This window comes from Emydura macquarii, unplaced genomic scaffold (genome assembly GCF_026122565.2).
Source record: "Emydura macquarii macquarii isolate MOO-44397 ecotype Brisbane River unplaced genomic scaffold, CSIRO-AGI_Emac_v2 contig_2422, whole genome shotgun sequence".
Classification (NCBI taxonomy): domain Eukaryota; kingdom Metazoa; phylum Chordata; order Testudines; family Chelidae; genus Emydura; species Emydura macquarii.
In genome coordinates this window covers 43,668,715-43,696,241 of record NW_027132559.1, presented here as the reverse complement: position 1 = coordinate 43,696,241, position 27,527 = coordinate 43,668,715, and the positions used below count along the sequence as shown (strand labels likewise).

The 27,527-nt window shown below is 41.5% G+C and overlaps 2 protein-coding genes across 3 annotated transcripts in view; one reads left to right on the top strand and one right to left on the bottom strand.

Moving 5' to 3' along the window:
* LOC137162500 (protein adenylyltransferase SelO-like) overlaps positions 1-20,925 on the top strand; it is a 55,668-nt gene extending 34,743 nt beyond the window's left edge. Inside the window, exons 16-19 of the mRNA XM_067562391.1 lie at positions 640-719; positions 2,163-2,206; positions 18,710-18,789; positions 19,005-20,925. Coding sequence (XP_067418492.1) covers positions 640-719; positions 2,163-2,206; positions 18,710-18,789; positions 19,005-19,127 — 327 coding nt within the window. The 3' untranslated portion in view covers positions 19,128-20,925. The remainder of the gene's footprint in view (positions 1-639; positions 720-2,162; positions 2,207-18,709; positions 18,790-19,004) is intronic.
* Positions 20,926-23,139: 2,214 nt separating this feature from the next.
* The window catches only part of APBB1IP (amyloid beta precursor protein binding family B member 1 interacting protein), a 106,650-nt gene continuing 102,262 nt past the window's right edge, over positions 23,140-27,527 (bottom strand). For both annotated transcript variants that reach the window (XM_067562390.1, XM_067562389.1), the window contains one exon: positions 23,140-24,958. In XM_067562390.1, the coding sequence (XP_067418491.1) occupies positions 24,425-24,958 (534 nt within the window). In that variant the 3' untranslated portion in view covers positions 23,140-24,424. The remainder of the gene's footprint in view (positions 24,959-27,527) is intronic.

The window sequence follows — 27,527 nt, the reverse complement described above, 5'->3', positions numbered from 1 at the left end:
GCATATTTGTGGCCATTTCCTTTTAGTCTGATGTTTTCTATAATGTTTATTCATTTTTGCTGGTAAGCTCTGGCTTTTTGTCCCATACAGACAATGCAAAGCAACTCTAAACCCAGTTTAACCAGTTAGTGAAACCTGTTTATGGATGCTTTGCATCACTGAAGTGGCTGCCCTGAGTCTGGTTTCTCATCTTGCTCCTTTATCAGACCTCTTTCTCCTCCCATCCTTCACCATTTCCTCTCTTCTTTTCCATTCCCTTCCTCAGTCTTGTTATCTCTCTTTCCCCCTGCTCCCCAGGCGTTCAATTCCCCTCAGTTCTCAACCCCTTTTCCCCCTTTTTTCCTTCCCTCTTGCAAATATTTTTCAGTAACTGTATTTTCTGTAAAATAAGTGATTTACAAAAGGGCCTGACTTGAGGCGCACAAAGCTCAGCCAAGGGCAGCGCAAATACCCTTGTAACATCTCTATGGGTTAGCTTGAAACACAAAGCAAGCAGACTAAAGAAAAATTAAGGGCCAAGCACTGCGGCTTCCTGCTCTGCTCACGTTCTAGAGTCTTTTACAAATCTGTTCACTTTGTTTGTTGCTTGTAAGTAACAACTTGCCGTATATCTACCATTAACAATATCTTGTCATTTAGGAATTTTGGGCTCTGCATGACCTTAATAAACACAGGTCCTTTTCAGACTGGGTTACTATGTACCTCTTGAGATTAAGACGGTAAGATAAATACAGTTTCAAATTAAAAATAACAGAAGTATGGTTGGCAGTTGAATTTAGGTGGGGTAAACTTAATCTTATAATGATCAGGGTCAGATATTTCATGGTCTTTAGCCAATACTATGTATTGACTCTGAGCATGTTTTTACATGACATTTTTGCCTATGTGCATGGAGCTATCACTAGCTTCCATGATAATTGTATTGCTGGAATATATATTTATTCTGTTTTATTACAATCTGGTCTGTTCTGAAACACAACTGTGTAAAAATGATGTTATGGGGTTTGGCATTTCGTGTCCCTCAGTGATCCCATAGCAGATTTACTCACTTCACAATTATGGTTGTTTTTTAAACTGACAATCCAGCAAACTCAGTTTGGGATTTTCAAGTCACGCTGTGTTCTCTCACTAATAATATACATTTTTCTGGCCCAGAGCTGTTCTCATGTACACTTGTGCAACCCTGTTGCCTTCGACATGGGGGACTGCACAGATGTGACTCAATGTGAAATTGAAAGACAGTGGGTTGCATAGATATCTGCCTCACAGTTGGAACAAGCTACAATTCTGTTGTTTCATAAGCCAAAAAAGAACCCCATTTGCTCTTACGTAGTTGTATTGGCTCTGCAGGGCTGACAGTCGTAAAACATGAGAAATGGGACATTTTTAAAGTAAAGACAATTATCATTCTCTTTAAACTAAAGAGAGAATACTCAGGTAGTAAATGTACACGAGGAGCAAATCTGCTGAGAAAGAAAATACTATTTTTACATATCTCCTTTTCAGAGTATAATTGCACTTAGGATGTTAATCCTGCTCCCATTGAAAACACTGGCAAAACTCCTATTATTGTCAATGGAAGGAGGATATAATATTTTAGAAAGTAAATAAATTCCACAAGTGCATGGCAAAATTATGTGTCTAATCTACACATGCATTTGTCATATTTGCAACCACAAATCTGATACTTACATTGGTAAATGTCCAGTGAGATTTGTAATTTACCATTTGTGCCAGTGAATAAGTGTTTATTGTTTGCATTTGATCATATGCAGTTTAGGAAATTAGGTCAACAGTGTCAAATGGAATGCATTTAGAATATATTCAATATGAGAATTACACTCAACCACTTTGCACTGAATGCATTATCTTGTGAGAAACCTTGAGGGAGTATATGTACTTCAAGTGTCTAAACAAGTGGAGATAGAATACTTTCTGAATGATGTCTTGGAAATATATTAGGAGAGGAATAAAAGGGAAAATAGATGTACCATTATGTTTGTTTAATTCTTGTTCAACTGATGGTATTATTGATTTTTTTTTCTATTTATAGTAGGATAGGAAATTATAATGAAAGGGAAAAGAAGGAAATGTATCAATAAGAGTAGTTAAGGTGCACAAAATTCATGTAATATATATATATTTTTATTTTGCCCATATAGTAACATTGGTGATTCAGACAGTAAAAGAAGAAAAAGAATGACAGGTAAGTAAATTGATAGAAGAATTTAGACCTTTTCAGGCAAGTGGAAATTGTTAGGTAACAATTTAGTCACAGAAGCATGCTATCCATGCACTGGGTATTCATTGAAATAATTACTGTGGTTGTGACATGGCACTGCTCTGAAGAAAGGAGGAAATCTTTTGATAGTTAGAGTATCACAATTGTCCACTCGGAATAGAAGTATGTACATTTGCTTTCCGCAGGTTATACAGAGCCTGGGTCTGTGACTATTAGGGTACTGTGCAAGGTTCAGCTTTTTTTGTGGGAGGGAAGGACTGGGTAACTGTATTTTATGGGAGTCTTTTCAGTTTCCAAACAAAATCCCCAAACAACCCAAAAGATCTATCACACTTGGAAGTGGTGCCTAGCTGCACTATACATAGTTCTTTAGGGCTATTCCTTTCAGGAGCACTAAAAAGTACATTTTTATGGGAAAAAAAATAAGGGCCAGATTTTGGTCTCAGTTACACTGCTGAAAATTTGGAGTAATTCTGTTAATCTTCAATGTAATTGTTTCAGATTTACACCTGTGTAATTGAGATCAGAATCTGGCTAACTGTATCCTGACAGAACTGTACATACCTACTTCAGTTGAACAAATGGTAATGAAGTTCATGACTTAAAATTAATGAAGCTTATTCCTTCTTCAGTTACTGTTTTCACTCCTTTTATACTGAGTTTACATTAATTAGATTAAAATGATCTGCACATTCTCGTCAAACTTTTTTTTGTGTAAATTATCACAGTTTACTTTAAATTAAAATATCTCTTCATAATTACTGAAAAAGTGAATGACTAACTGTTGCTAATGCAGTTTAATCTAGGTGGAAGATATTCATGAACAAGCATTATTAATTGATATTTCTAAGCTTTCAAAGGTCAAGATATATCACATCATTCTGCATTTCACTATTTGATTAAAGCCAAATATACTGCTCTGTGAATGCTTATCTAAACTTTTGAATTTACTTTTCTGCATCATTTTTTCTATTGATCAGGAATTAAAATGCAGCATCTGTTGCCATTTTCATACAAAAAAGCTTTGAACATGTTGAAATAAGAAGCTGTTGCTTTTATCCCTTTTTCCCAACAGTCTCCATAAAATGAAGTAGAAATTAGAAATGCTCATAGCTGGCTCCTGGGAAGCTGGCTTGTGGAATCCATGCTTCCTCTGGTGTTTACATTCCCTGAAAGCCAAGACTAATTTAAATTTTCATTTAAAAATCTGAAGTCTCTAGCCCTTTCCATTGTGGGAACAGCTTTCTTTATGTAAATTGACTGGTAGAACTGAAAGTTTATCACTGTGGTTTGAGATAATGGACTGAAACCACTTCTGCTGGTTCAGAGAGAGGAGCAAATTGCACATTTCTGCATCAGCGAGGAACTTGAACTGTTCTGCAGAGTGGAATTCATCTCCTGGCAAGGGCGGGTAGAAGCAGATACAGCCTGAGAGAATCTAGCCTGATATCTCAGATATCAAATAGTGGACTTTACTTTGATTCTGATAGCTAGATTCAGTGAGCCTTTCACCCTGGATTTAGAATAACCCTATTTCTAACACAGATGTGTATTGGGGAGGTAATGTTGCTTCTAATATAACTCAACAAGTACATCTGCATTGGAGCTTTGGAACGCCCAACATTATAAGTGGGATTTACAATATCTATGAAATCTTAACTCTTAAGGAAAATAGTACTTCTTTCAGAAATATCCATATTTCTACTGCTGCTATAGCCCTTTCATAAAAAGATCTCAAATCACTTTACAAGTACATTAATAATCAACAAGCTTCACTTGTCAAGTAGGATAAATGTTGTAATTGTTATTATCCACATCACATGGGGGAAACCGAGGCACATAATTTAAGTGTGTAGCTCAAAGCTCCAGAATGAATCGGTTAGCAGAGTTGATAATAAACACAAAGAATCCTAGCTCCCAGCTCCTGATAATCACTAGACCACTCTTTTTTACTAGATTTGCATTTAATGTTGTTATAACTACAACATTGTTTTATTATCAAAAGGCCAATTTCTGTTGCTTACATCATATTGATATCTCATTTATGCATTGTTTTAAAGATGTCATAGCAATACTGACAAAACTTCAGACTGTAACTTCTGTTTACTTCTGTATCAACATGCAGTTTTTAAAATCCTATAATTTTCTTATCCTAGTTTAAAGTTTACTACTGCTGCTCATCACCATATATCTGACTGCCATCCCTCTAAAATCATTAGCAATAGCAAAGTCTGTAGTGGACTTCATGGAGTCTCTGTCTCTTCTTCCTTTTCAAGGTAAAATTGCTACTAGGGGTAGAGCATGTCGTGTTGATTTTTTAGACTTTATTAACTTATCTTTTTTTTTTTTTTTTTTTTTTTAAATAGAGGGAGGAGGTTCAGTGTTGTGAGTGCCATACGGTGGAAAGACCTTTTCAAAGAGGAATGTTTGCAGCATTTCCTAAAGACAGTCAGACTCTGGATTTGCCTAATCTCCTCTGGAAGTCTACTCAGTAGCCATATCTCTTCAACTCTCATGCATTTTGTCCTGGCCTTTGGGATCTACCTTGTCCCAGAGGAGTGCAGCTGTCTCTGCAGTTTATTATATTAGGTCAAAATTCAGTCTTTAATGGATCAAGCCCCAACTACATTAACTGCTTTGAGGATTAGGACCAAAGCATTAAAATATCATCAGAAGCTGTTTGGGAGCCAGTGGAGGGACTTGATCAGAGCCTGATGTCTTTATGATGGCTTGTCCTGTGGAGGAGTTGTGCCAGCTGTATTCTATATCAGCTGGAGCTTGTGCATTGTTTCCACATTCCGCTTCAGATACAGTAAATCCAGCCTGAAGGAGACAAGCGCATGGATCACTGTGGCCAAATCCTTATTGTCGAGGAAAGAGCTAAGTTTCCTAGAAAGCTGGAAGAAAAAGAAGGCAGTTTTAGGTATTGATGCTGCCTGGTGTTCCGTGCTTAGTGAGAAGTCAGTCAGAACCCCGAGGTTTCACATTAATTTGGTAAATGGAGACAGTGTGCCTTCACTGAAAGGTGGAAACAATGGCTTGATTAGTTTTTCAAAGCCTTTCCCTTCTCCAAGGGGCATCACATCGGTCTTGCCTTGGTTCAAGTTGAACCAGCTGCTCTTCATCCAAGAGCTGATGTTTTATAAGGATTGTGTTGTCACAGTAGTGATGGTGATTGCATTAGTTGAGAATGAGATATATATAGTTCGCAGCTGAGCCCATGGCACTTCACTATCTCCCCCAGTTGTCTTGAAGATATTGAAAAGAAAAAGGGATAGTATGGATTCCTGCAGGGAGGGAGATGAGAGTCTTTGGAGAGAAGCACTTAATCATCACCCCACTCTGAGTTCTGCTGAAAAGGAATAACTAGAGCCACTGTAGTGCTTAGCCATCTGCTCCTGCCATGTCATGTAGGTTGGTTAACAATACTACATAGTCCACTGTGTCAAAAGCTGCAGAGAGGTTCAGCAACATAAGCCTGGAGATCTTACCTGTGTCTGTGGCCATAGGTGCCACTAGAGCTATCTCTGTGTTGAGAGCCCTGGTGTGAGCCCTGATTGGGAGGCATCCAGAATGTTAGCTGGTTGTTGGAGGTTGGTGGTTACTGTTTTGTTCATGAATGGGAAGTTAGAGATGGGATGCTAGTTGGAGAGGTCTTCAGGGTCAATGATGGCTTCTTGAGGATTGGGTGAACTTTGTTTTTTAAAGAGTGTGGTAGTGTGCTTCCCTGAAGGAGGTTTTGACTATTTCCATTAGTAGTAGGCATAGTTGTTCTTTGTTGGCTTTCACTAGCAAAGGAAGGGCTTTTTTATTAATGTTAACACTTAATAATGTAAAGTTATGAGCATCAAAATTACTAAATATGATTGTTTATTTTCCTAGGCGTATCATAAATTTGTATGCTTGATCGAGTTTTGTGGGGAAAAATGTTTTTTGAGGGTTTTTTTGAGATTATCCACTGTTAGTGCTTTGTTTTCAGCTATTCTGTTACATATTCAGGGCCCCTGAGGTCCTTATTTAGGGAGAGATTTTGCCTGACCATTTTGTGGATCCACAGTAAACTGTGCTAAATCTGTGAAAAGTTTGCATATAGACCTTGAACTATTGAAAATTTTGAGGCACAGATGGTGCACAGTCATGGTAAGATGGTGATCTTACTCTGCACCAAAAGTATTATAGGTTTTGTCTTTAGTTATCATGCTGCTTTGGCAGCTGTTGAATGAAAGTTTTATTCACGTGTGTAATTGCATTTGCAGCATGTAGCCATAGTCCTTTGTTAGATATTGATTAGGTACTTCTTTCAAAAACTTTCATTGATTCCAGTGAAAATAGGAGATTAGATTGTAGTTTATCCAGAAGATATAAAAGACTAAGTGTGGCACAAATTACCACTACTGTTAGGGTATTGACTTTATTTTGTGCTTCATATTTTGGATCCCCATGTTCTAGCTAAAGTTTTATCCCTTTTAAGGGATGGTTATTATAATTTTACATGTACTTTTGGAAGATGTATATTAAAGAAGCAGTCAATAATGTTGCAATAAGTTTTTATTATAGTTATTATTTGTGTTGCTATAGGGACTAGGAGTCCCAGTTATGGATCAAGACTACAGCTGGTCAGAAATTCTCCAACAGAGCTTTTTTCCATTGGAGAATGCAGATTTGTTGAAATATTTTGCAGAGACGGTTTGCAGAGCTCAAAGGTAGGAGGGTCCCAGAGCCTGAGCTCCAACTTGAGTCCAAATGTCTACACAGCAATATTTAGCCCCACAACCTGAGCCCCACAAGCCTGATGGCAATTCTGTTACTAATACAGCCCAATATACTGTTAGCCTTCTTGGCTAAAAGAGCACACTGTTGACTCTCATCCAGCTTCTTGTTAATTGTAACAGTCCTTTTCTGCAGAACTGCTGCCTAGCCAGTAGATCCCCAGTCTTTAGTAGTGCATGGGATTCTTCTGTCTTAAGTACAGGACTCTGGACTTGCCTTTGTTGAACCTCATCAGATTTCTTTTGGCCCAATCTTCCAATTTGTCTAGGTCAATCTGTATCCTATCCCTACCCTCCAGAATATCTACCACTCCCCACAGCTTAGTGTCATCTGCAAACTTGCTGAGGGTGAAATCCATTCTATCGTCTAGATAATTAATGAAGATGTTGAACAAAACCGGCCCCAGGACCAACCCCTGGGACACTGCGCTTGTTACCAGCTGCCAGCTAGACATTGAGCTATTGATCACTACCCATTGAGCACGATGATCTAGCCAGCTTTTTATCCACCTTGTAATCCATTCATCCAACCCATGCTTCTTTAACTTGCTGGCAAGAATACCGTATCAAAAGCCTTGCTAAAGTCAAGTTCTTCTTTGAGTGCTTGCTCATGTTGATTCCAAGCAGATGTGCGCGCAGAGTGTGCACAGTCATCGGAAGATTTTTACCCCAGTGGTACCCGTCGGGTCGGTGTAGGCGCCCCCTGGAGTGGTGCCTCCATGGCGCTGTATATAGGGGCCTGCCAACCTGCTGCCTCTCCAGTTCCTTCTTACTGCCCGTGACGGTTGTTGGAAGCTTCAGTCTTCTTCCTTCTGCAAGCATTCCCATTGTTCTTAGTGATTCCTGTAAATAGTTAGTCAGTCACTGTTGTTTGTAGTTAAGTAGTGGTAAGGGGGTCTGGGGTATGCCTCGGGCCCAAGGCTTCAAGCCCTGCAAATCCTGACACAAGTCTATACTGAAAGGCAACCCGCACGACTCTTGCTTAACGTGTTTAGGAGAATCGCAGCAGATGGACCGTTCTAAGATCTGGAAAAGGTTTCGACCGAGGAGCTGTAAGGAGAGAAGTGCACGCCTGAAGCAAATCCTCATGGAGGCAGCCCTCTGGGCGCGTCGGTACGCAGTGCCCCAGTGTCCATTAGAGACCCAGCGCTGAAGAAGACCTCGACACAGAGGGAACCTTGGCACTGATACTCACTGGCGCCAGAGCCAGTTCAGCACCATTCCCATTCGCCAGTGCCCTATAAAAAGCACAGGGAGGACTGGGCGATCTCCTACGATGTGACCTATGGACAAGGATGCTGGTCCATCGTGCCCACAGATGCATTCAGCGCAAAGATCCCCAGGACTGTTGACGGAGGATCCGCAGAGGGCACCTGTGAGCATTGGGTCCCCGGCAAAGGAGAGCAAGGTGGAAGAGCTGGATCTCGCCTCCATGCCGGATACATTTGAGGCGGCATGGGATCTGATTGCCATGACAGCACAGCAGTCCCCCATCTTGGGAGAAAGGGTGCCAGACTCAAGACCTCCAGCACCGCTAATCATGGCGCCATCTAGAGGCAAGCCACCAATGATGCAGCACAGATCGCTTTTCCCCAGGCACCGGTTGCGGATCCCTCGGCACCGATCCCATCACCCTGGCACTGATCACCCTCTCCGTGGCACTGGTCATCTGTGCCTCGGCACTGGTCATCTGCATCTTGGCACTGGATGCTGTCTCCTTGACGCTGGTCGCCCTTGCCTGGCACCGGTCCCCTGTACCGTGGCACCGCTCAGGCCACAGCAACCTCGGCGCCATTGTGGTCTCCCCACTATCAGAGTCCAGATCATTGGACTCAGAGGTAGACTCTGGTACCTCAAGGAGGCGCAGGTCGGAGAGACGGTACTACAAGGAGGATAGGGGGCAAACATCCCCCGCTGGACCTTGGCCCATGCAGTGGCAGGTTCCCCAGCAATGGCCCTTCTGGCCCCCGTGGGTGTACCACCAAGCCTAAGGGTCTCAGCCTAGGGGCCCCTATTCGATAGCCTCGAAGAGCCAGGCAGCTGGCACTCTGGAGCACAGAACCATGCCACGCAGCACTGAGGCCAGTGGATGCACGGGGACGGTGGTGTGGTGCTGAAGAGGAGGATCCTGGTGCCAAGGCGAGCCCTGGGTAGATCCCTCAAGGGTGTATCTGCCTCTGATTAAGACAGTCCAGTCCACAACAAAGACACTGTGGCAGACACCAGCCTCTATCCCACCTACAGCAGAAGAGATAGAGAGGAAATGTTTTGCTCCCTCTAAGGGGTATGAGTACCTTTTCACTCATCCTCAGCTTGGTTTGTTCGTTGTGTCTGCAGCAAACAAAAAGGAAAGGCAGGGGCAGCAGGGCTCAACACCTAAAGCTAAGGAGCCTAAGAGACTGGACCTATTCGGGAGGAAGGTATATTCCACTGGGGGCCTCCAGCTCAGACTTGCCAACCAACAGGTGATTCTCAGCAGATACTTCAACTCATGGGACACGATGGCCAAGTTCAAAGACCACCTTCCAGCCAAGTCCAAGACTGGGTTTAGAGCCATGTTGGAGGAGGGAAAAGCGGTAGCCAGGACATCGCTACAGGCCGCATTATATGTGGCAGACTCTGCAACAAGAACTATGGCTTTGGGACTAGCCATGAGAAGAAGTTCCTGGCTGCAGATGTCAGGCCTCCCGCCTGAAGTTCAGTCTACCATCCAGGACCTTCCCGTTGAAGGAGTGGGGCTATTCTCGGAGCAAACAGACTCTAAGCTCTGCAGCCTCATGGACTCTAGGGCGACCTTGAAATCCTTGGGGCTGCATACACTTTCCACACAGAGGAAGCGCTTCAAGCCCCAGTCTGGCCATAGGTTTTATCCACTGCATCCTCAGCAGGACTTCTCCAGGAAAAGGGGCAAGAATATCAAGTGCAGGATGCCCCAGCTGCCCAACACTGGCAAAGGCTCAGGAAAATAGCCGCCAGGGCCAAAACAAAACTTTTGAGGGTACGTCTGAGGGCAACACTCCGGGACAGTTACCAGATCCTGTCCCTCTTTTCTGCAACCGATTATCCCATTTCTACCATGCTTGGGCCTGAATAACATCGGACAAATGGGTGTTGCGCATGGTAGAAGTGAGATACTCCTTCCAGTTTTGTTCTGCCCCACCCTTCCAGCCCCCTTCCCCGTCCCTCTTCAGGGGCTCCTCTCATGAGCAACTTCCCATAGGAGAAGTGCAAGAAGAGATAGAAGAGTGGTAGAAGAGTTTCCTCAGGAGCTAAGGGGAAAGGGATTCTACTCCAGATATTTCCTAATCCTGAAGGCAAAAGGGGGCCTCAGGCCTGTCCTCGATCTGTGGAATCTCAACAAGTTCATAAGAAAGCTGAAATTCCTCATGGTCCTCCCTAGCTGCGATCATTCCCTCTCTGGGTCCGGGGGACTGGTATGCTGCCCTCAACCTAAAGGATGCCTACTTCCATCTCTCAATAATACCCTCCCACAGGAGGTTTCTCAGGTTCGTACTATGACGCAATCACTACCAATTTGCTGTCCTCCTGGTTAAGCTTATCGGCGGCTCCGAGAGCCTTTACCAAATGCATGGCCATGGTTGCTGCATTTCTGAGGAGGCATGGTGTCCAAGTATACCCATATCTGAACGATTTGCTAGTCAAAGGCCGCTCCAGGGAGCAAGTAAATGCCCAAGTCGTCCTAATATGGGCAACTTTCCTTAATCTGGATCTGAAGCTAAATGTGAGCAATCAACACTAGTGCCCATGCAAAGAATAGAATTCATGGGGCAGTCCTGGACTCAGTCCGAGCCAGAGCTCTGCTGCCAGAGTCTCGTTTCCGGACTATGGGCTCCATAATAAGGACTTTCAGCATCTTTTCTACCGTGACAGCTTGAAGTTGCCTAATGCTTCTAGGCCACATGGCTTCCTGCACGTACTTGGTCCAGCATGTGAGCCTGCGACTCAGACCTCTCCAGCTGTGGCTGGCGTCGGTCAACCACCCTCACAGGGACAGTCTGGACAGAGTGGTCTGTCTCCCACCACAGGTTGTAGAGTCCCTTCAATGGTGGCTCGACCCTGGACATGTGTGCGAAGGGGTCCCATTTGCCAGGCCACAGTCATCATTGGTGCTGGTTACGGACGCTTCAGCCTTGGGGTAGGGAGTGCGCCTTGGCGAACTGAGTACTCAAGGCCTTTGGTCCCCAGAGGAGCTGTCACTCCACATAAATGTCAGGGAACTACGGGCAGTCAAGTTGGCCTGCCAGGCGTTCCAGTCTCACCTGGCAGGGAAGGAGGTGTCAGTGTTGACAGATAACACCACGGCGACGTTCTATATAAACAGACAAGGGGGCACGTTCCTTTCCTCTGTGCCAGGAAGCCAACAAACTCTGGGGCTTCTGTATCGTCTACTCCATACACCTGGAAGCGTCCTGCCTTCCTGGCTCCCAGAACAAGTTGGCAGACCATATCAGCTGCTCCTTCAATACCGACAAGTGGTCTCTCCATGTGGCTATCATGAGAAACATTTTCCAGAGGTGGGGATTTCCCCAAGTAGACATCTTTGCGACATGGCCCAACTGGAAGTATCACCAGTTTTGCTCCTACCAGGGGCACAGCTCGGGTTCCATGGCAGATGCATTCCTCCTTAGCTGGGTTCACCACCTGTTCTACGCGTTCCCTCTGTTTCCTCTTGTTCACAAGGTCCTTCTGAAAATCAGGAGAGACAGGGCCTTGGTTATACTTATAGCCCCAGCGTGGCGCAGACAACACTGGTATACAACACTGCTGCAGCTATCTGTAGACAGCCTGATCACCCTGCCATTGGTTTGGGACTTAATCATGCAGAACCATGGTCAGCTGCGTCACCCCAGCCTAGAGTCACCTCATCTCACAGTGTGGAAGCTGCATGGTTGAACCTGAGGGAGGCAGAGTGCTTGGAGCAAGTACAGGAGCTTCTCCTTGGTAGTAGAAAGCCATCCACCAAAGCAGCATACTTAGCTAAATGGAAAAGGTTCTTGGTGTGGTCAGCACAAAAAGGTACTCTTCCAATGCAGGCTCTGCTGCCACTTATACTGCACTACCTACTGCACTTGAAGAAGTTAGGTTTGTCGGTTGCATCTGTGAAGGTACACTTGGCAGCTATCTCTGCTTTCCACCTGGGAGAAGTGGGCCGTTCGATATTTGCCAACCATATGATGTCCTGTTTTCTCAAGCGCTTAGAAAGACTTTACGTTCCAGTACATCATCCAGTCCCAGCATGGGATCTTAACCTGGTGCTCAAAAAATCGATGGATCCCCCATTTTAGCCCTTAGCTTCGTGTCCTTTGTTGTACCTCTTGTGGAAGGTAGCGTTCCTCGTCGCTATTACCTTGGCAAGGAGGGTGTTTGAGTTCAAAGCGTTAACCTCAGAGCTCCTGTATACAGTATTTCATAAGGATAAGGTACAGCTGCGCCCGCACCTGGCTTTCCTGTCCAAGGTGGTCTCTCAATTTCACACACGTCAGGCGATTTTCTTGCCGGTGTTCTTTCCAAAACCGCATGCCAGCAGCAAGGAACATAGTCTCCATTCCCTGGATGTCAGACGGGCATTGACATTCTGTATAGAGCAAACTAAATCTTTTCGTAAATCGAATTAGCTTTTCATCACTATAGCAGATAGGATGAGAGGACTCCCAGTATCCTCTCAGAGGATTTCATCCTGGATTACCTCTTGTATCAGAGTGTGTTTTGAGCTAGCCAAGGTGCCAGCCCCAGCTCTAACAGTGCGTTCCATGAGGGCTCAGGCTTTGTCAGCAGCGTTCCTGGCTCACATTCCCACACAGGAAATATCTAGCGCTGCAACCTGGTCTTCTGTATGCACATATACTTCGCATTATGCCATTACCCAGCACGCCAGGGATGACGTTGCATTTGGTAGAGCAGTGCACCAGTCAGCAATATCGTGAACTCCGACCTCTCCTCCATTGGTCTGCTTGGGAATCACCTGCTTGGAATCGACATGAACAAGCACTCGAAGAAAAAACGGTTACTTACCTTCCATAACTGTTGTTCTTCAAGATGTCTTGCTCATGTCCATTCCAAGACCCACCCTCCTACCCCTCTTGTCAGAGCCGATCAGCAAGAAGGAAGTGGAGAGGTGGCGGGTCAGCAGGGCCCTATATACAGTGCCATGGAGGCACCACTCCAGGGGGTACCTGCACCGACCCAACGGGTACCACTGGGGGAAAAGCCTTCTGACTGTGCACGCGGCATGTGCTCATCTGCTTGGAATGGACATGAGCAACTCATCTCAAAGAACAACAGTTACAGAAGGTAAGTAACCGTTTTATATATCACGTCCACCACTTTTCCCACATCCACAGTGCCAGTCATCTCATCATAGAAGGCAATCAAGTTGGTCAGGCATGACTTGCCCTTGGTGAATCCATGCTGACTGTTCCTGATCACCTTCCTCTCTTCCAAGTGCCTCAAAATGGATTCCCTGAGGACCTGCTCCATGATTTTTCCAGGGACTAAGGTGAGGCTTACTGGTCTGTAATTCCTCGGATCCTTCTCCTTCCCTTTCTTTGAAGATGGGCACTATATTTGCCTTTTTCCAATCGTCCGGGACCTCCCCCAATTGCCACGAGTTTTCAACAAAATGGCCAATGGCTCTGCAACACTTCAGCCAATTCACTCAGCTTCCTCGGATGCATAACATCCAGCACCATGGACATGTGTATGTCCAGCTTTTCTAAATAGTCCTGAACTTTGTTCTTTCATCACTGAGGGCTGCTCACCTCCTCCCCATTCTGTGCAGCCCAGTGCAGTAGTCTGGGAGCTGACCTTGTCTATGAAGACAGAGGCAAAAAAAGCACTGAGTACTTCAGCTTTTTGCACATCGTCTGTCCCTAGGTTGCCTCCCCCATTCAGTAAGGGGCCCACGCTTTCCCTGACCACCTTCTTGTTGCTAACATGCCTGTAGAACATGTTGCTTCATGTTGCTAACATACCCATAGAAACCCTTCTTGTTACCCTTCACGTCCCTTAGCTGCAACTCCAATTGTGCTTTGGCCTTCCTAATTTCACTCCTGCATGCTCGAGCAGTATTTTTGTACTCCTCCCTAGTTATCTGTCCAAGCTTTCACTTTTTGTAAGCTTCCTTTTTGTGTTTAAGCTCACAGAAGATTTCGTAGTTAAGCTGGTCACCTGCGATATTTGCTGTTCTTTCTGCACATCAGGATGGTTTGTTCTTGCTCCCTCAATAAGGTTTCTTTAAAATACAGCCAGCTCTCTTGGACTCCTTTCCCCCTCATTTTAACCTCTCAGGGGATCCTGCCCATCAGCTCCCTGAGGGAGTCAAAGTCTGCTTTTCTGAAATCCAGGGTCCGTATTCTGCTGTTCTCCTTTCTTCCTTATGTCAGGATCCTGAACGTAACCATCTCATGGTCACTGCTGGCCAGGTTGCCACTTCTACTTCCCCTACCAATTCTCCCCTGTTTGTGAGCAGCAGATCAAGGAGAGCACGGCCTCTAGTTGGTTCCTCCAGCACTTGCACCAGGAAATTTTCCACAACGCTCTCCAAAAGCTTCCATTAATCATCTGTTCCTTCTCTGTTTCTCTCTCATAGCTAGTTTCTAATCTCTGATGATATTTTATCGCTCACTCTGACTGCTTAGCTTTTTAACAGCCTTTTATTAGTGTGTCAAATAATTTTTTAAAGTTCAAATATATTCTGTCACGTTCTTTTATTCACAATTTCATAGACCAGCTCAAAGAATTCAAGTAGGTCAGAAAGGCACAATTTTTCTTTACAGAATTTGTGCTGGTTTGTTCCTCTCATATCCATTTTATCTAGTTCTTTTATAATTATCCTCTCAGTTGTCCTTTCAACCAGTTTATGTGATACTGAAGTAAGGACTGGTTGCTGAATATTCCCAGAACTTCCCCATTAACTTCTTTAAAGATCGGTATAGTATCTGCTACCTTCCCATTCTCTGGCATAGAAGCTGATTTTATTAAAAGATTGAATATTTTTGTTCACAGCTCAATCATTTCATCCTGATTCATTTAGAATTTATTTAAATTCCCTCAGAACTCCTTGATTAATACTATCTAATTTTAATTCTTGACTTTTTTTCCTATACAGAAGGGATGAGATAATCTATTGTCAAACTTGTCAGTTTGAGATTGTTCAAGATATATATATACTTGGGACCAATATTATTTAATAGAGTTTGTATTTCCTCCTTGTTTCAATATCAATTGTTATTTTATTTTGAGTCATGTTACTTTCCCATTTGTTTCAGTATTCTTTTATATTGTTACTATATTTTTAGTTTATTCCTGAAAAGCAATTTAATGGATTAGATCAAATGCTTGGACAAAGTAGCTCACATTGGACTGGAGGGAGGCAGTGCTTTAGTGGTTAAGGCAGGATTCTATTCTTAACCCTACCTCTAAGTTGCTGTAGAATATAGGGCAAATTATTTCACCACTCTGTGCCTCAGTTTCTTCATCCATAAAGTGAAGAAACCAACCTCACTGGGACAGTGTTAGGCTTACTCAATGATTGTTTCTAATGGATAAAAAGCATTGAATTGCATACAAAGTAATACTGTCTTTTTAAAATTAAAAAAGGCTGTCAGGAAGGAATGTTGTTAATAAGTAAATACTTTTAAGTTTTATAAGGAAAACAGCGCTTGAGACTTATCTGAACACTCTGATGAAACATACATTTTAGCAGCAGTATTATCTCTGTCTAACAATGTGTTTATTTGTGGGGTGAAAATCATTTTCAAGCTGGTTCACAAAATGTAGTGCCTGAGATTTCAGACTGCACATTTACTCTGAAGGAGAGCTTCGCCTCTGCAGCATTGCTAGTCTGCTTTGTTTTGGGGAGCCTTTAGAGCTGAGAGTTCGAAACCAGAGTTTCTACTCAATTGTGTAGTTCACTCCCTTTTCTAAATAACATAAGGCGTCAACCTATTCTGCTATGTTGCCTGTAATGAGTCTTGTTGCTTCAAACTGCCAATGTCCGATTCCCAAAATAAGGAATGTAATAGAATTGTGAGTCACTGTATAGTCATACAATTTCTGTTTAAACTACTGCATAGGCAGTTAGATTTTCAAGAAATACCAGCTATTAGCTGGTTTAGTTATGCTTTTTATAAATTGGGCCTATTACCAGGGAAGTGTGTTTATTGTACTAGGCCCTAATTCTGCAAAGGGAACCATCAAAAGTGAATGCAGTTCTACTGTAAGGGTGAACCCCACTGATCTCTGCAGGATCAGGGCAATAGTTTATATCTGTTGTGAATTCTTAGTTGCTGACCTGCTACCTACAAGATACACATTTGCAAACAAACAAAAGCATTCCATAGTATCAAACCATTACAAAGGGCAGAAGAAAACAGCATTGTAGGAAACCTAAAATGACAAAAGTTGAATTTCTTTATCAGAAATATTATTTCCAGCAGCTTCAGTTTCTTGATTCCCAGTTCTGATATAAATCATGCACAGTAATAAAAATGAGAGAATATCAGTAAGGAACATAATGAGGGACAAGCTGAGAGATGATTTGTTTAGGGTTCAGGTTTTTATCAGTGATATTTTGCCTGTATTTTCCCCCCTCAAACAATAAGCAATAGGACTATTTCCAAGCATATTTTATGAGGTTATATTGATTTTTTTTTCTCCTCAGAAATATTTCTTATTCTGTAAACATTTTCTATGGCTTGAAACAAGTGTTATTCACACTAAAATTACTGGGACATGATCTAGAACATCTCCCCTTTCCAAATAAGGCTGATTAGAACAGATGAGCCTTAGTTGTATGAGCAAAAATCATAGACCCTTCATGACAAGACCAAGGCTAATAGTGTGTCTAATATTGCTGATTGATCTCCTATGGAGTAGTCAGCTATAGATCCTGGGAAAATACACTGGTCCTATATATGTCATATAAAGTTTTATACTAGGAGTTTAACAGGTTTAAGAAGCAGATTTAATCTTAGACAGTCTTTTGGTTATTAATTGAAAGAGAAATCTTACTGAAAGAGAGGCCCAATGATATCCGCCAGGAATTTGAGAATTAAAGTCTTAGTTTGCTTAAAATAATTTCTTTTGATCCCAAGATCCAGGATAAACTCCTTTGTAGTCTATCATCTCTTCCTTCTGGAAGAGAGATACTGGACTAATAATTCAGCATTCTCATTTTTAAAGTCTGTCGTACTGCCCCTTATTAGGTATAAACAGCCTGGAACGTGTCAGTGAAGAAATGTGGCTATCATGGATGCTTCCAACAGGTTTTGAAAGAAAAGATGTTTTTATCATTATGATGCTTCCATTTGCCAAGTTGTTTGAAGCTGTTCAGGAGAGAGTACTGATTCCTGAGCCCACTTATGCCCCATTTTAATGTGGCGTGTTTAGAATTTCAACTAGCTTAGGTTTTTTAGCCTCCTCTTTGCTTTTATTCAACTTCTTGGATCATAACAACATGATAACAATGGAAAGCAAAAAATGGCTTTATTTACTCACAGTAAGAGCAACACAGCTGTATAAAGCACAGGAAAGACATACAAGAATCACAAACCAAAAGTGTAGGTTGAAACGACTGCTACATAAATTCAGCTTTGAAAGCTTTTTTTGGTCTGCATCTTGATGTGTGAACCTCAAGAAAAATTCAGAAACTAATATCTGAGTATAACTTTATTCTCACTAACATTATTCAGCCCTTTTTGTCATTAAACAATATCATGATTTATTATTATTATAATGAATTGTATAACCTTTAAAAATAAATTGACAATAGTCATTACTTGTGCAGTCGGCAGTGGCATCCAAGCTAGATCCCCCTCACTATAATAGAAAGGGAGCCAGCTGGGAGGGCGTTCCCTCTGAGGGCTCCAGGACTCTGGAACTTTCTCCCCCTGCCTCCTCCCTTGTTCAGAAATAGTCAAAATTTGGTGATCTCCTGGGCCTGCAGCAAAAGACACCTGTTTCACTGGGCTTTTAGAAAGGGCTGAGGCTGTGCTTCCCAGAATGGTAAAGGGGTGGAAAGGAGTCTGGATAGAATGATGATTTCAATACTGCTAGAATTTCATTGTACTTCATAATTAGTGAAGATGTAAAGGCACCTAAGGCGTGTTGGGATAGGCATCTTTTTATAGTTTTAAATCTAAATAAATATTTTTCCCCCAAAGATACTAGCCTATAAAGAATAATTTATGCAGAATCACCTCTCTGACTTGGCTTCAAGAATCCAAATTTCAATATGCCAACCACTAATGAAAAGCGAATTAGTGATCGGCACTGAGCAATCTCCTTTGCATCATAGTATTTAATGCCACCCTTTTCTCTCTCTATTTGTAGCCTCGTTGCTTACAAATAGGTCAAGTTCACGCTTCACATGAAGTGCATTTTGCTAACATATTTCAAACTCCCATTAAAAATTTTTTTTAAATCTAAATATTCTTCTGTAATTATTTTATATTGTTAAACAAAGAGCAATGATACTGTGGCGTCACTAGCTATAAAAAATACAGCTAATAGATTCATTCCTTTCTTTTTCTGTTATGCCACTGGTTTTTTTTTTATTTGTGTACTAAACCTTTGAAATGACGTTTCAATTAAAATATTCAAGAAATACATGTTGTTTTTATATGGTATGCATTGAACTTTTATAATTGAATTCACCAGGATTTTCCTTTGATTTCAGGTATCAATGCTAGATACGTACTTAGGAATTGGATGGCAGAATCAGCATTGCAAAAAGCTGAAGTGAATGATTTTTCAGAGGTAAAACTATTTATTTACTTACTAATTGTATTTATGGAGCTAATGAAATGGGTGTTGTGTTCATAACACTATGACCAGCACTACCCTCCAATAGTAGTAGAAATAGGCAATCAGAGGAGTAATTCTCTGAGTGAGTTCAAGGCTTAGTATGTTTTCCTCCAGGGAAGCAAGAAAACTATTGTGTGGAAAGGCTTATCAATTTTAATTGTTTCTAGGTTCATCTCCTGCAGGAAGTTTTAAGACATCCCTTTCTGAGACAATCAGCAGCAGAGAAAGCTGGCTATTCACTACGTCCACCTGTTTGGGCCAAAGACCTTAAAGTTAGCTGTTCATCCTGATGAGGAGCAGCTGAAGCAAAAGAAAATGAGTGGGATCAGAGCTCAAGCCTTCAAAATGGTGTGGGGAATTAGGCAACACTACCTTCCCTCCCCTGTCACACTGTAAGTTTGGTTACTTATGATCTGCAGTGTGAGATCTTGACCATGTTTGTCACAAGAAATGGAGCTCTGCATGGTTCTATCAGTAGGTGATTTGCTGGCATTTCTAGCTTTGACCCTCCTATCTATTTATGCATTAATTTGTGTCCTAGAGAAAATGGAGTTTTGTCAGGGTGTCACATTAACGTTCCAAAATCCATTTATTTAGTGCTCTGTGTGGATTAGTTGTCTCACAATAAGTTTAAAATTTGCCTGACATAATTTTAATCATAGAAAATATTAATGTCCCCATTAGGTGTGACACACTGTTCAAATATTACTACAATCTGTTTTGACAAAGATATTGCAGATTTAGACTAGGGAGAAAATCCAGATTTTAGCTGCACAGGATTAATATTGCAAAAATGGTGACCTTAATAAGTTTTATTTAGGTGACTTCATTGCTTCCCATGAAACTGCCAAATAGTTTAAGGAAATTAAATTAAATGGTGAGCAGATTTATCTATAGAATGAGTTTTATCCAAGACTAAAGTGGGATGTTCTTTGTATACTTAGCTGTCTATGAGCTTGGCTCCCTTTCAATTTTTAGCATTTGACAGCAATGTTGAGATTTATTTTGTACTGGTACAATTCCTCAGGGAATGTCTACTGGAGGGACATGGAAAAGGCTGTTCCTGAAGATATCTCCATATATACATTTAAATATCAAGATGCCTTTCATACCCACCTTCCAGCTATGCAGTGGAAGTCTAGCAAAAATGTTCTGGAAAAAAATGGAGATATTGCTGAAAGTGTGTCACTTAACACTCCAATGGATAAATATGGAGAGATCCTGGTCATCCCATCCTTAGAGGTTGAGATTGCCTTCTGTTATAAGCCCTTTAATTTAATAAATATGATGTTATGGAAGGATAGAGTTTTTCTGGAAGGCTTAATGCAAATCAAGTCATTTGGAAGATCTAAGGATTCAAGAATGAGGTGATCTCACTTCTGAACTAATACTTAACATTGGTTTGGATTTTCTTAAATCCAAAATGGACAGGACTAGAAACTCTAATTTTCTTTAACATCTTTTTATTCTGAAAAAAGAAGCCACTTAGCAAGATAGTGACTATTCCAGAAATATATCCATTGTGTTTTCCCTCTACATTAGCTCTCTTCCAGTGGTCAGAAAAGAAGATTTTACATCTCTTCACTACTGACTACAATCAGGAAGGTTATTTGGGACAATTTCTCAGGATATACAGACTTTCTAATGTGAAAGTGTTGTTATAATGTGAGACATAATATAAACATGTAGCCATAAATCCCCTAAAAGTCCAGATGAAAATTAGCCCTCATATACAATAAAAGCTCAAATTTGGAAGAGTGGGGAACCACGAACTTAAGTTATGTTATGTACAAAACCTAAGCCAATAGTTTTCTCTACTCCAGAGGCAAATTATGCACTAAGTAGATTTAATGTATTTAAGAAATCTGTAGGCCAAAGTTGTGAATTTCTTTAAACTTGTATCAAAATGTCTTTCCTCAAGTGTCCTGTATCAAAATGTGTCTGTCTTATACACAAGATGCAATACTTGCTGATGGTGGCAGATCTGTGAAGGATGGGAGTAATGCTAAGTCATTTTGGTGTCCTTAACTGTACCTTTCTGTATGTTCTAATAACTGTATGATCCTAATAATTATCTCTGTCTTTTCAGGATTTGTGTGGGTTTTTTAATAGAAGACTACATTGTTAAAGAACTCATATTTAAGTAATTGATAGATATTCACAACATTTTTGCCTGGGAATTTAGAACCAACACAATTGCCAATAAATTTGTAGTGGCAGGGAAGACAAAAATGACAGAACTGTTTCTGTATATGTCATAAGAGTATAAAAAGGCCATACTGTATCAGACCAGTGGTCCATCTAGCCTAGTATCCTGTCTTCCAACAGTGGCCAGTGCCAGATGCTTCAGAGGGAATGAACAGAACAGGGCAATCATCGTGTGATCTGTTCCCTCTTTTCCACTCGCAGCTTCTAGAAGACAGAGGACTGGGGACACCCAGAGTATGCGGCTGTGTTCCTGACATTCTTGACTAATAGGCATTGATGGACTTATCTTCCATGAACTTAGTTAATTTGTTTTTGAAGGTTTTGGAACAGATTGATAAATTAAACAGTATTAAGTCACCAGGATCAGATGGTATTCACCCAAGAGTTCTGAAGGAACTCCAAATGTGAAATTGCAGATCTACTAACCTATCATTTAAATCAGCTTCTGTATGAGATGACTGGAGTATAGTTAATGTGACACCAATTTTTAAGAAAAGGTTCCAGGGGCAATCCTGGCAATTGTGAGCCAGTAAGCCTAACTTCTGTACAAGGCAAATTGGTTGAAACTATAGTAAAGAACAGAATTATCAGACACCCAGATGAACACAATTTGTTGGGGAAGAGTCAATGTGGTTTTTGTAAAGGGAAATCATGCCTCACCACTCTACTAAAATTCTTTGAGGAGGTAATAAGCATGTTGACAAGGGCGATCCAGTGGATATAGTGTAGTAAGATTTTCAGAAAGCCTTTGACAAGGTCCCTAACCAAAGGCTCTTAAGCAAAATAATCGGTCATGGGATAAGAGTTCCTTCCTCTCCTGGATCAGTAACTGCTTAAAAGATGGGAAACAAAGGGTAGGAATAAATGGTCAGTTTTCACAATGGGGAGAAGTAAATAGTGGTGTCCCCCAGGGGTCTGTTCTGGAATCAGCACTATTCAACATATTCATAAATGATCTGGAAAAAAGGGGTAAATAGTGAGGTGGCAAAATTTGCAGATGATACAAAACTACTCAAGATAGTTTAAGTCCAAAGTAGATTGCAAATAGTTACAAATGGATCTCATAAAACTGGGTGACTGGGCAACAAAATGGCAAATGAAATTCAATGTTCATAAATGCAAAGTAATGCACATTGGAAAACATAATCCCCCACTATATATATAAAATGATGGCATCTAAATTAGCTGTTACCGCTCAAGAAAGAGATCTTGGATAGTTCTCTGAAAACATCTACTCAATGTGCAGCGGCAGTCAAAAAAGCTAACAATGTTGGGAATCATTAGGAAGGGGATAGATAATAAGACAGAAAATATTGTGTTGCCTCTTCGTAAATCCATAGTCTGCCTACATCTTGAATATTGTATGCAGACCTTGTCTCCCTATCTCAAAAAAGATATATTGGAATTGGAAAAAGTACAGAAAAGGGCAGCAAAAATTATTAGGGGTATGGAACAGCTGCTATATTAGGATAGATTAATAGGACTAGGACTTGTCAACTTGGAAAAGAGATTAAAGGGGGCATATGATAGAGATTTTTAAAATCATGACTGGTGTAGAGAAAGTAAAGTGTTATTTACTCCTCCTCATAACACAAGAACTAGTGGTCACCCATTGAAATTAATAGGCATCAGGTTTAAAATGAACAAAAGGAAGTATTTCTTCACACAACGCACAGACAACTTGTGAAACTCTTTGCCAGAGGATGTTGTGATGGTCTAGACTATAACAGCATTCAAAAAAGAATGAGATAAGTTCATGGAGACTAGGTCCATCAGTGGCTATTAGCTGGGATGCAAAACCATGCTCTGAAGTGTCCCTAGCCTCTGTCTGCCAGAAGCTGGGAATGGGTGACAGGGTTGATGATTACCTATTCTGTTCATTCCCTCTTAAGCACCTGGCATTGGGCACTGTTGGAAGACAGGATACTGGGCTAGATGGACCACTGGTTTGACCTAATATGGCCGTTCTTATGTTCTTATCTTGCAGACTCCGTATGGGGTTGGTGGACTTCTCCTTGGCCAACCACCCAAGCATGAAACCTGCAGATCATTCCATGTGATTACAGGGAGTCTGGCACAGTGAGGTGGAGGTAGTTGAACCTATATGGGAAAGAGGAGATCAGTTGTTATATATTCATGTCATTGTGGCCCTCATTAGTTCAGATCTTTGATGCACTGAACTCTTTCCTAGTGAAATTCCAGTTATTGATTCTACACTAAGAATGAATTGGATCCAGTATGGTTTCCTGTTTTTCAAACACTGAAAATACAAAAGTGTATTAATTATAGAGCCTTACAATATAAGAGAAGGAAGAAGAGAGGAGGAAATAGAAAACAGGAAGAGCCAACGAGGCACCAAAGATGCCATTAAAGATCCATGTTCATTAACTTTGACACTGTTTAAGCAGATACAAAATAGAAGAGATTTTTATTTGGGAACTAATAATATATGTACCGTAAATAACCAAGAGAATTACGATGAAGCATAAATGAGGACAGGTATACAGGAGGAAACAGAAGAAGATAATTTGAAATTCTTTATGAAATGAATATTTTTAGATATAGTTTAAGACAAAATTGTTAACCGAACGAAAAAATGAGAAATTGTTATCTTAAAAGGATGTAGCCTAAAATTAAACACATAAATCAAGTTCATAGACAACTGATTGCTGACCAAAGTAATTTTAGTTGTATATGGGGACATTTGAATTTAAACCATTTCAGTAAATGTCGAAGTGGCAGATTGCTGATGGCATGGCATGGGTATGCAAGGATGCAAGTGAGGGGCTGCAAAAAGCCTTACCCCATTGCATCCTAGACAGAGCTGGATGAAAGTTTTTCATTTAAAAAGCTGCTTTTGTTATACTAATAATAAAATTAAAAAGTTTTTGACCAAACAAACTTTAGGTGAAAAAATATTTCAGTTGAAATTTTCCATATTTTTGATTAAATTTGAAATTGAAAAGAAAAAATGCTCAGTATATATTAAAAAAAAGAAAAAATTTCCCATGAAAAATAATTGGCCTTTTTCAACCAGCTCTAATCCCACCACAGAGGCTGTACCTTCACTCACCAAGTGAAGGGACTAATCTAGATTAGTAGTGCTGCCACCAACCCTAGCTATCCATAGCGGGTGAGGGACGGGGTTGGGCCCAACCTCTCACCTCAGCCAGCGTGCTGGCTTAGTGAAGAGGGCATGCATACTACCCCATCTCAAGTTGTGGTGGAACTATCACCTCTAGCATGCACTTCTCTGCACACCCCAGGAGGAATTCTGATTCAGGCAGAATTCCTCCAGGGGCTCCTGTTCCAGCACAACCCTTCCAGGACACTCCCCACAATGAGAGCTGTGGTTTAAAGTCAGTCTGTCCCATAGAGTTCAAGATGTGTTGTCCTTTTTCTTCTGTAAGGCTTTCATTAAATCAGACATGAGATCTGGCTGTCCACTTCCACCACCAAATGGAGGCAGCCCCATTGACTTTGGTTCTCCCATCTGTTCATTGTTCTCTTGCCTCTTTAGAGGAATCGGCACAGGTTTCTTTGTCATAGGTGGTGGCTTATTGTAGACAGAAGCCGGAGGAGGTGGAGGGGGTGGTAGCAGGTCTTCACTGCTGCTGCTACAGGAGGGTGGCGGAGGGGGCACAAAATCAGGAGGATCTTCACAGAACTCAGGGGGTGGTGGTGGCAAATCATCTGTTTCAGGTGGCGGTGCTGGAAAAGTGACTGGATCTGATGTGAAAACTGTGCTTCCAAGTTTGGGTTGGACAGGTAGAAGAGGTGCAGAGCTCACAGCTGAAGATCGCCTTTGAGGCGGTGGTGGAGGTTTTCCTGTGGCACGTTTATTCTGATGTGTCTGTGGCCAGCTGGTTGGCTGTACTGAACGACCGTCATTGACATCATTTGGTTTCTTATCCTTTAATAAATAAAACAACAGAGTTGTGGTGACTGGTATTGTAGTAAGAACATTTATGAACTAATGTTGCCAAGTGACATCATTTGAATTGGCATAAAAATGCACAAGCTGATTTCAGTATTTCTCACTCTCTCAGAATTAACTCCTTGTTTCAACAGAACCCAGAACACAAATGATCTAACCAGGACTCCCTGTCTTAGGAATCACAGCGGGCAGGTAGTGGCTGACCTTCAAATGAAGCCTTATGCTATGGCCTTGTGTGTGGGGTCACCATTATCCACTTTGATGCTTATGCACAGATGTGCTTGGTATCCGAAGTCCATATCTCCCATCAAGGGCCAATATTCCAGTGGAGATTGACAGAGGTTAACAGCAAGAATGATTTATTTCATAGTGATGCAGGAAGAGTCATGGGTGTGCAGTGCTGATAGGAGAAAAATGGATCACTTGATGATTACCTGTTCTATTCATTCCCTCTGAAGCACCTGGCATTGGGCACTGTCGGAAGACAGGATACTGGGCTAGATGTACCATTGATTTGACCCAGTATAGCCGTTCTTATGTGGTGGGGAAACTGCAAAGAGGGTTGGTGTCCTTTGGGTCAAGGGTCAGCGCAAAGAATATTTTGGTTTCCTTTCCCACAGCTGCCCATGAAGCTTTGAAAGCTGCATTCTCTCTGCAAAATACCTGTTTAGAATATTCACAGAGCCCCTTTGAGCACTGCCTAACATGATGAATGCTGTTAAAATCTCAGAATAGTTGTGATTAGTAAAGCCTGTAAAGCAGCTTCCATGAATGTTCCACCCAGCTGCCATTTGCTAAAGATATAAGATTGTTTTTGGTTTTCTTTAATCTCAGTAGTGTGTATTTATCCCCAGAAGCTAAAATGAACAACAAACTAAATTTGCCCAGTGGAATCTTGACCCAGAAGTCATCTGTGGTTCAACAAAATTTGATATTTGTCTGCAGAGTGGGCTTTCAAATACAATATAACTTCCACTATGCTAAACAAATTCTGTAATGCTAGGAGAAGCTTCCAATTCAATTCCCGGAGGCAGAAGGTCATTACACAAGAGAAAAGTTCAGCTGAAGTTTGAATGAAAATTAAGCACAAAGTCAATCCTAATAAGTAAAATTTAATTAAATTAGCAGTATTTGAGCTTGTGGTAGACTCATCCATTCAAATCTGCCATGATTTAATAGCATAAAAATCAGGGGTGGATTTTTTTTGGCTCTCTTCCTTACATTTTATTTTATATCACCTTCTTGAGTTGTTGCTACTATATTTTTGGCTAATTTAAAATAATGAGGAAGCTACATGTCTTCAATGGACAGTGGTAATTAGCCATGACAGGCCTGAGCAGGGGGAGCGTGGTACCACATTGTCCCCAGGGAATACCAGGGGTGCATTGTAACTGGAACCACAATCCTTCTTAGTCCAGGGAACGCATCTCTTGAGATGCTGTTTTGTGCTGCCTTGTGTGTGGCTGTCCAGCTTTGCAAGCTGGTGTGAAGCGTGGGAATGATACAGGGCAATATGTGCCCTTGGACGCACACAGGGGGAGCAGTCCTTGGTCTATATGGGGTACAAAGAGGTGAGGACTAATTTTGCCCCTTCTGCACCCAGACTAGAGCCAGGGACAATCTGTCCCTGTACATTCTTCTGCATTTTGTGCCAGTAACATATACCTTTCCTCCACTTTCTCTCATAACAAAAATATGTCAAAAAAGACCACAACCCATTAAGCTCTCGTCACAAATGTAACAGTCATACAAGGCCTTTGATCACTTTTTTTTAAGGGAAAAAGGCAAAGAATCCATCTGCCATGTTAAGAAAAATAAAACATAGGTTAGCAGTTCATTAGGGCTAGGTTTGTTTTGGCAGGATATTAGGTGAAACCTTGTTCAAAATGTGATTGCTAGGTCACTTTCTAAGGACCAGTAAAGCCCGTTTGGCAAAGGCTGAATGTATTCTTGCTCCATTTTTTTTTGATGGCAGTAGCTGTTAACATTTACTGTACAAGTGTCCTACCTAGATACTTTCTGCTTTTACATCTATTCTTGTAAATCTGGAATCACTTCCTAGGATGAACACACAAGCCCAGTACCAAGTCTGAGTTCCAGCTGTACAGAGGTGGTGGGCAGAAATACACACAATGAACTATATTAATTGGCACATTGATTGTAGTCAGCTCTGTGCTCTGTTGTGGAGAAACTGGCTACTTTAGTGTAAAGTTCAAAACTTGAGTTTGGTCCTTCAGTTCCAGGCTAGTAGAAAATGTGAGCACAGCAGTGACTGCCTCTTCAACGCTTTTAGTAGGGAGTGCCTGAAACTCCAGTGGCCCATTAAAGAGTGGTATTTTAAAATGGAAATAACGATACTGATCTCCTTCATAAAGCACTTTGAGACCCACTGATTTAAATGCTATCTAAGATGGGTCCCAGCTGGGGAGGAGCTGGGTTGTTTCTATAACCAGAGGAAGCCCAGCATTGAAGGGAGCAATAGAGAGATGAAAACCTGGCAACTCCTCTTTTGTAAACAGCAAAGGAACAGGAAGGAATAGCAGAA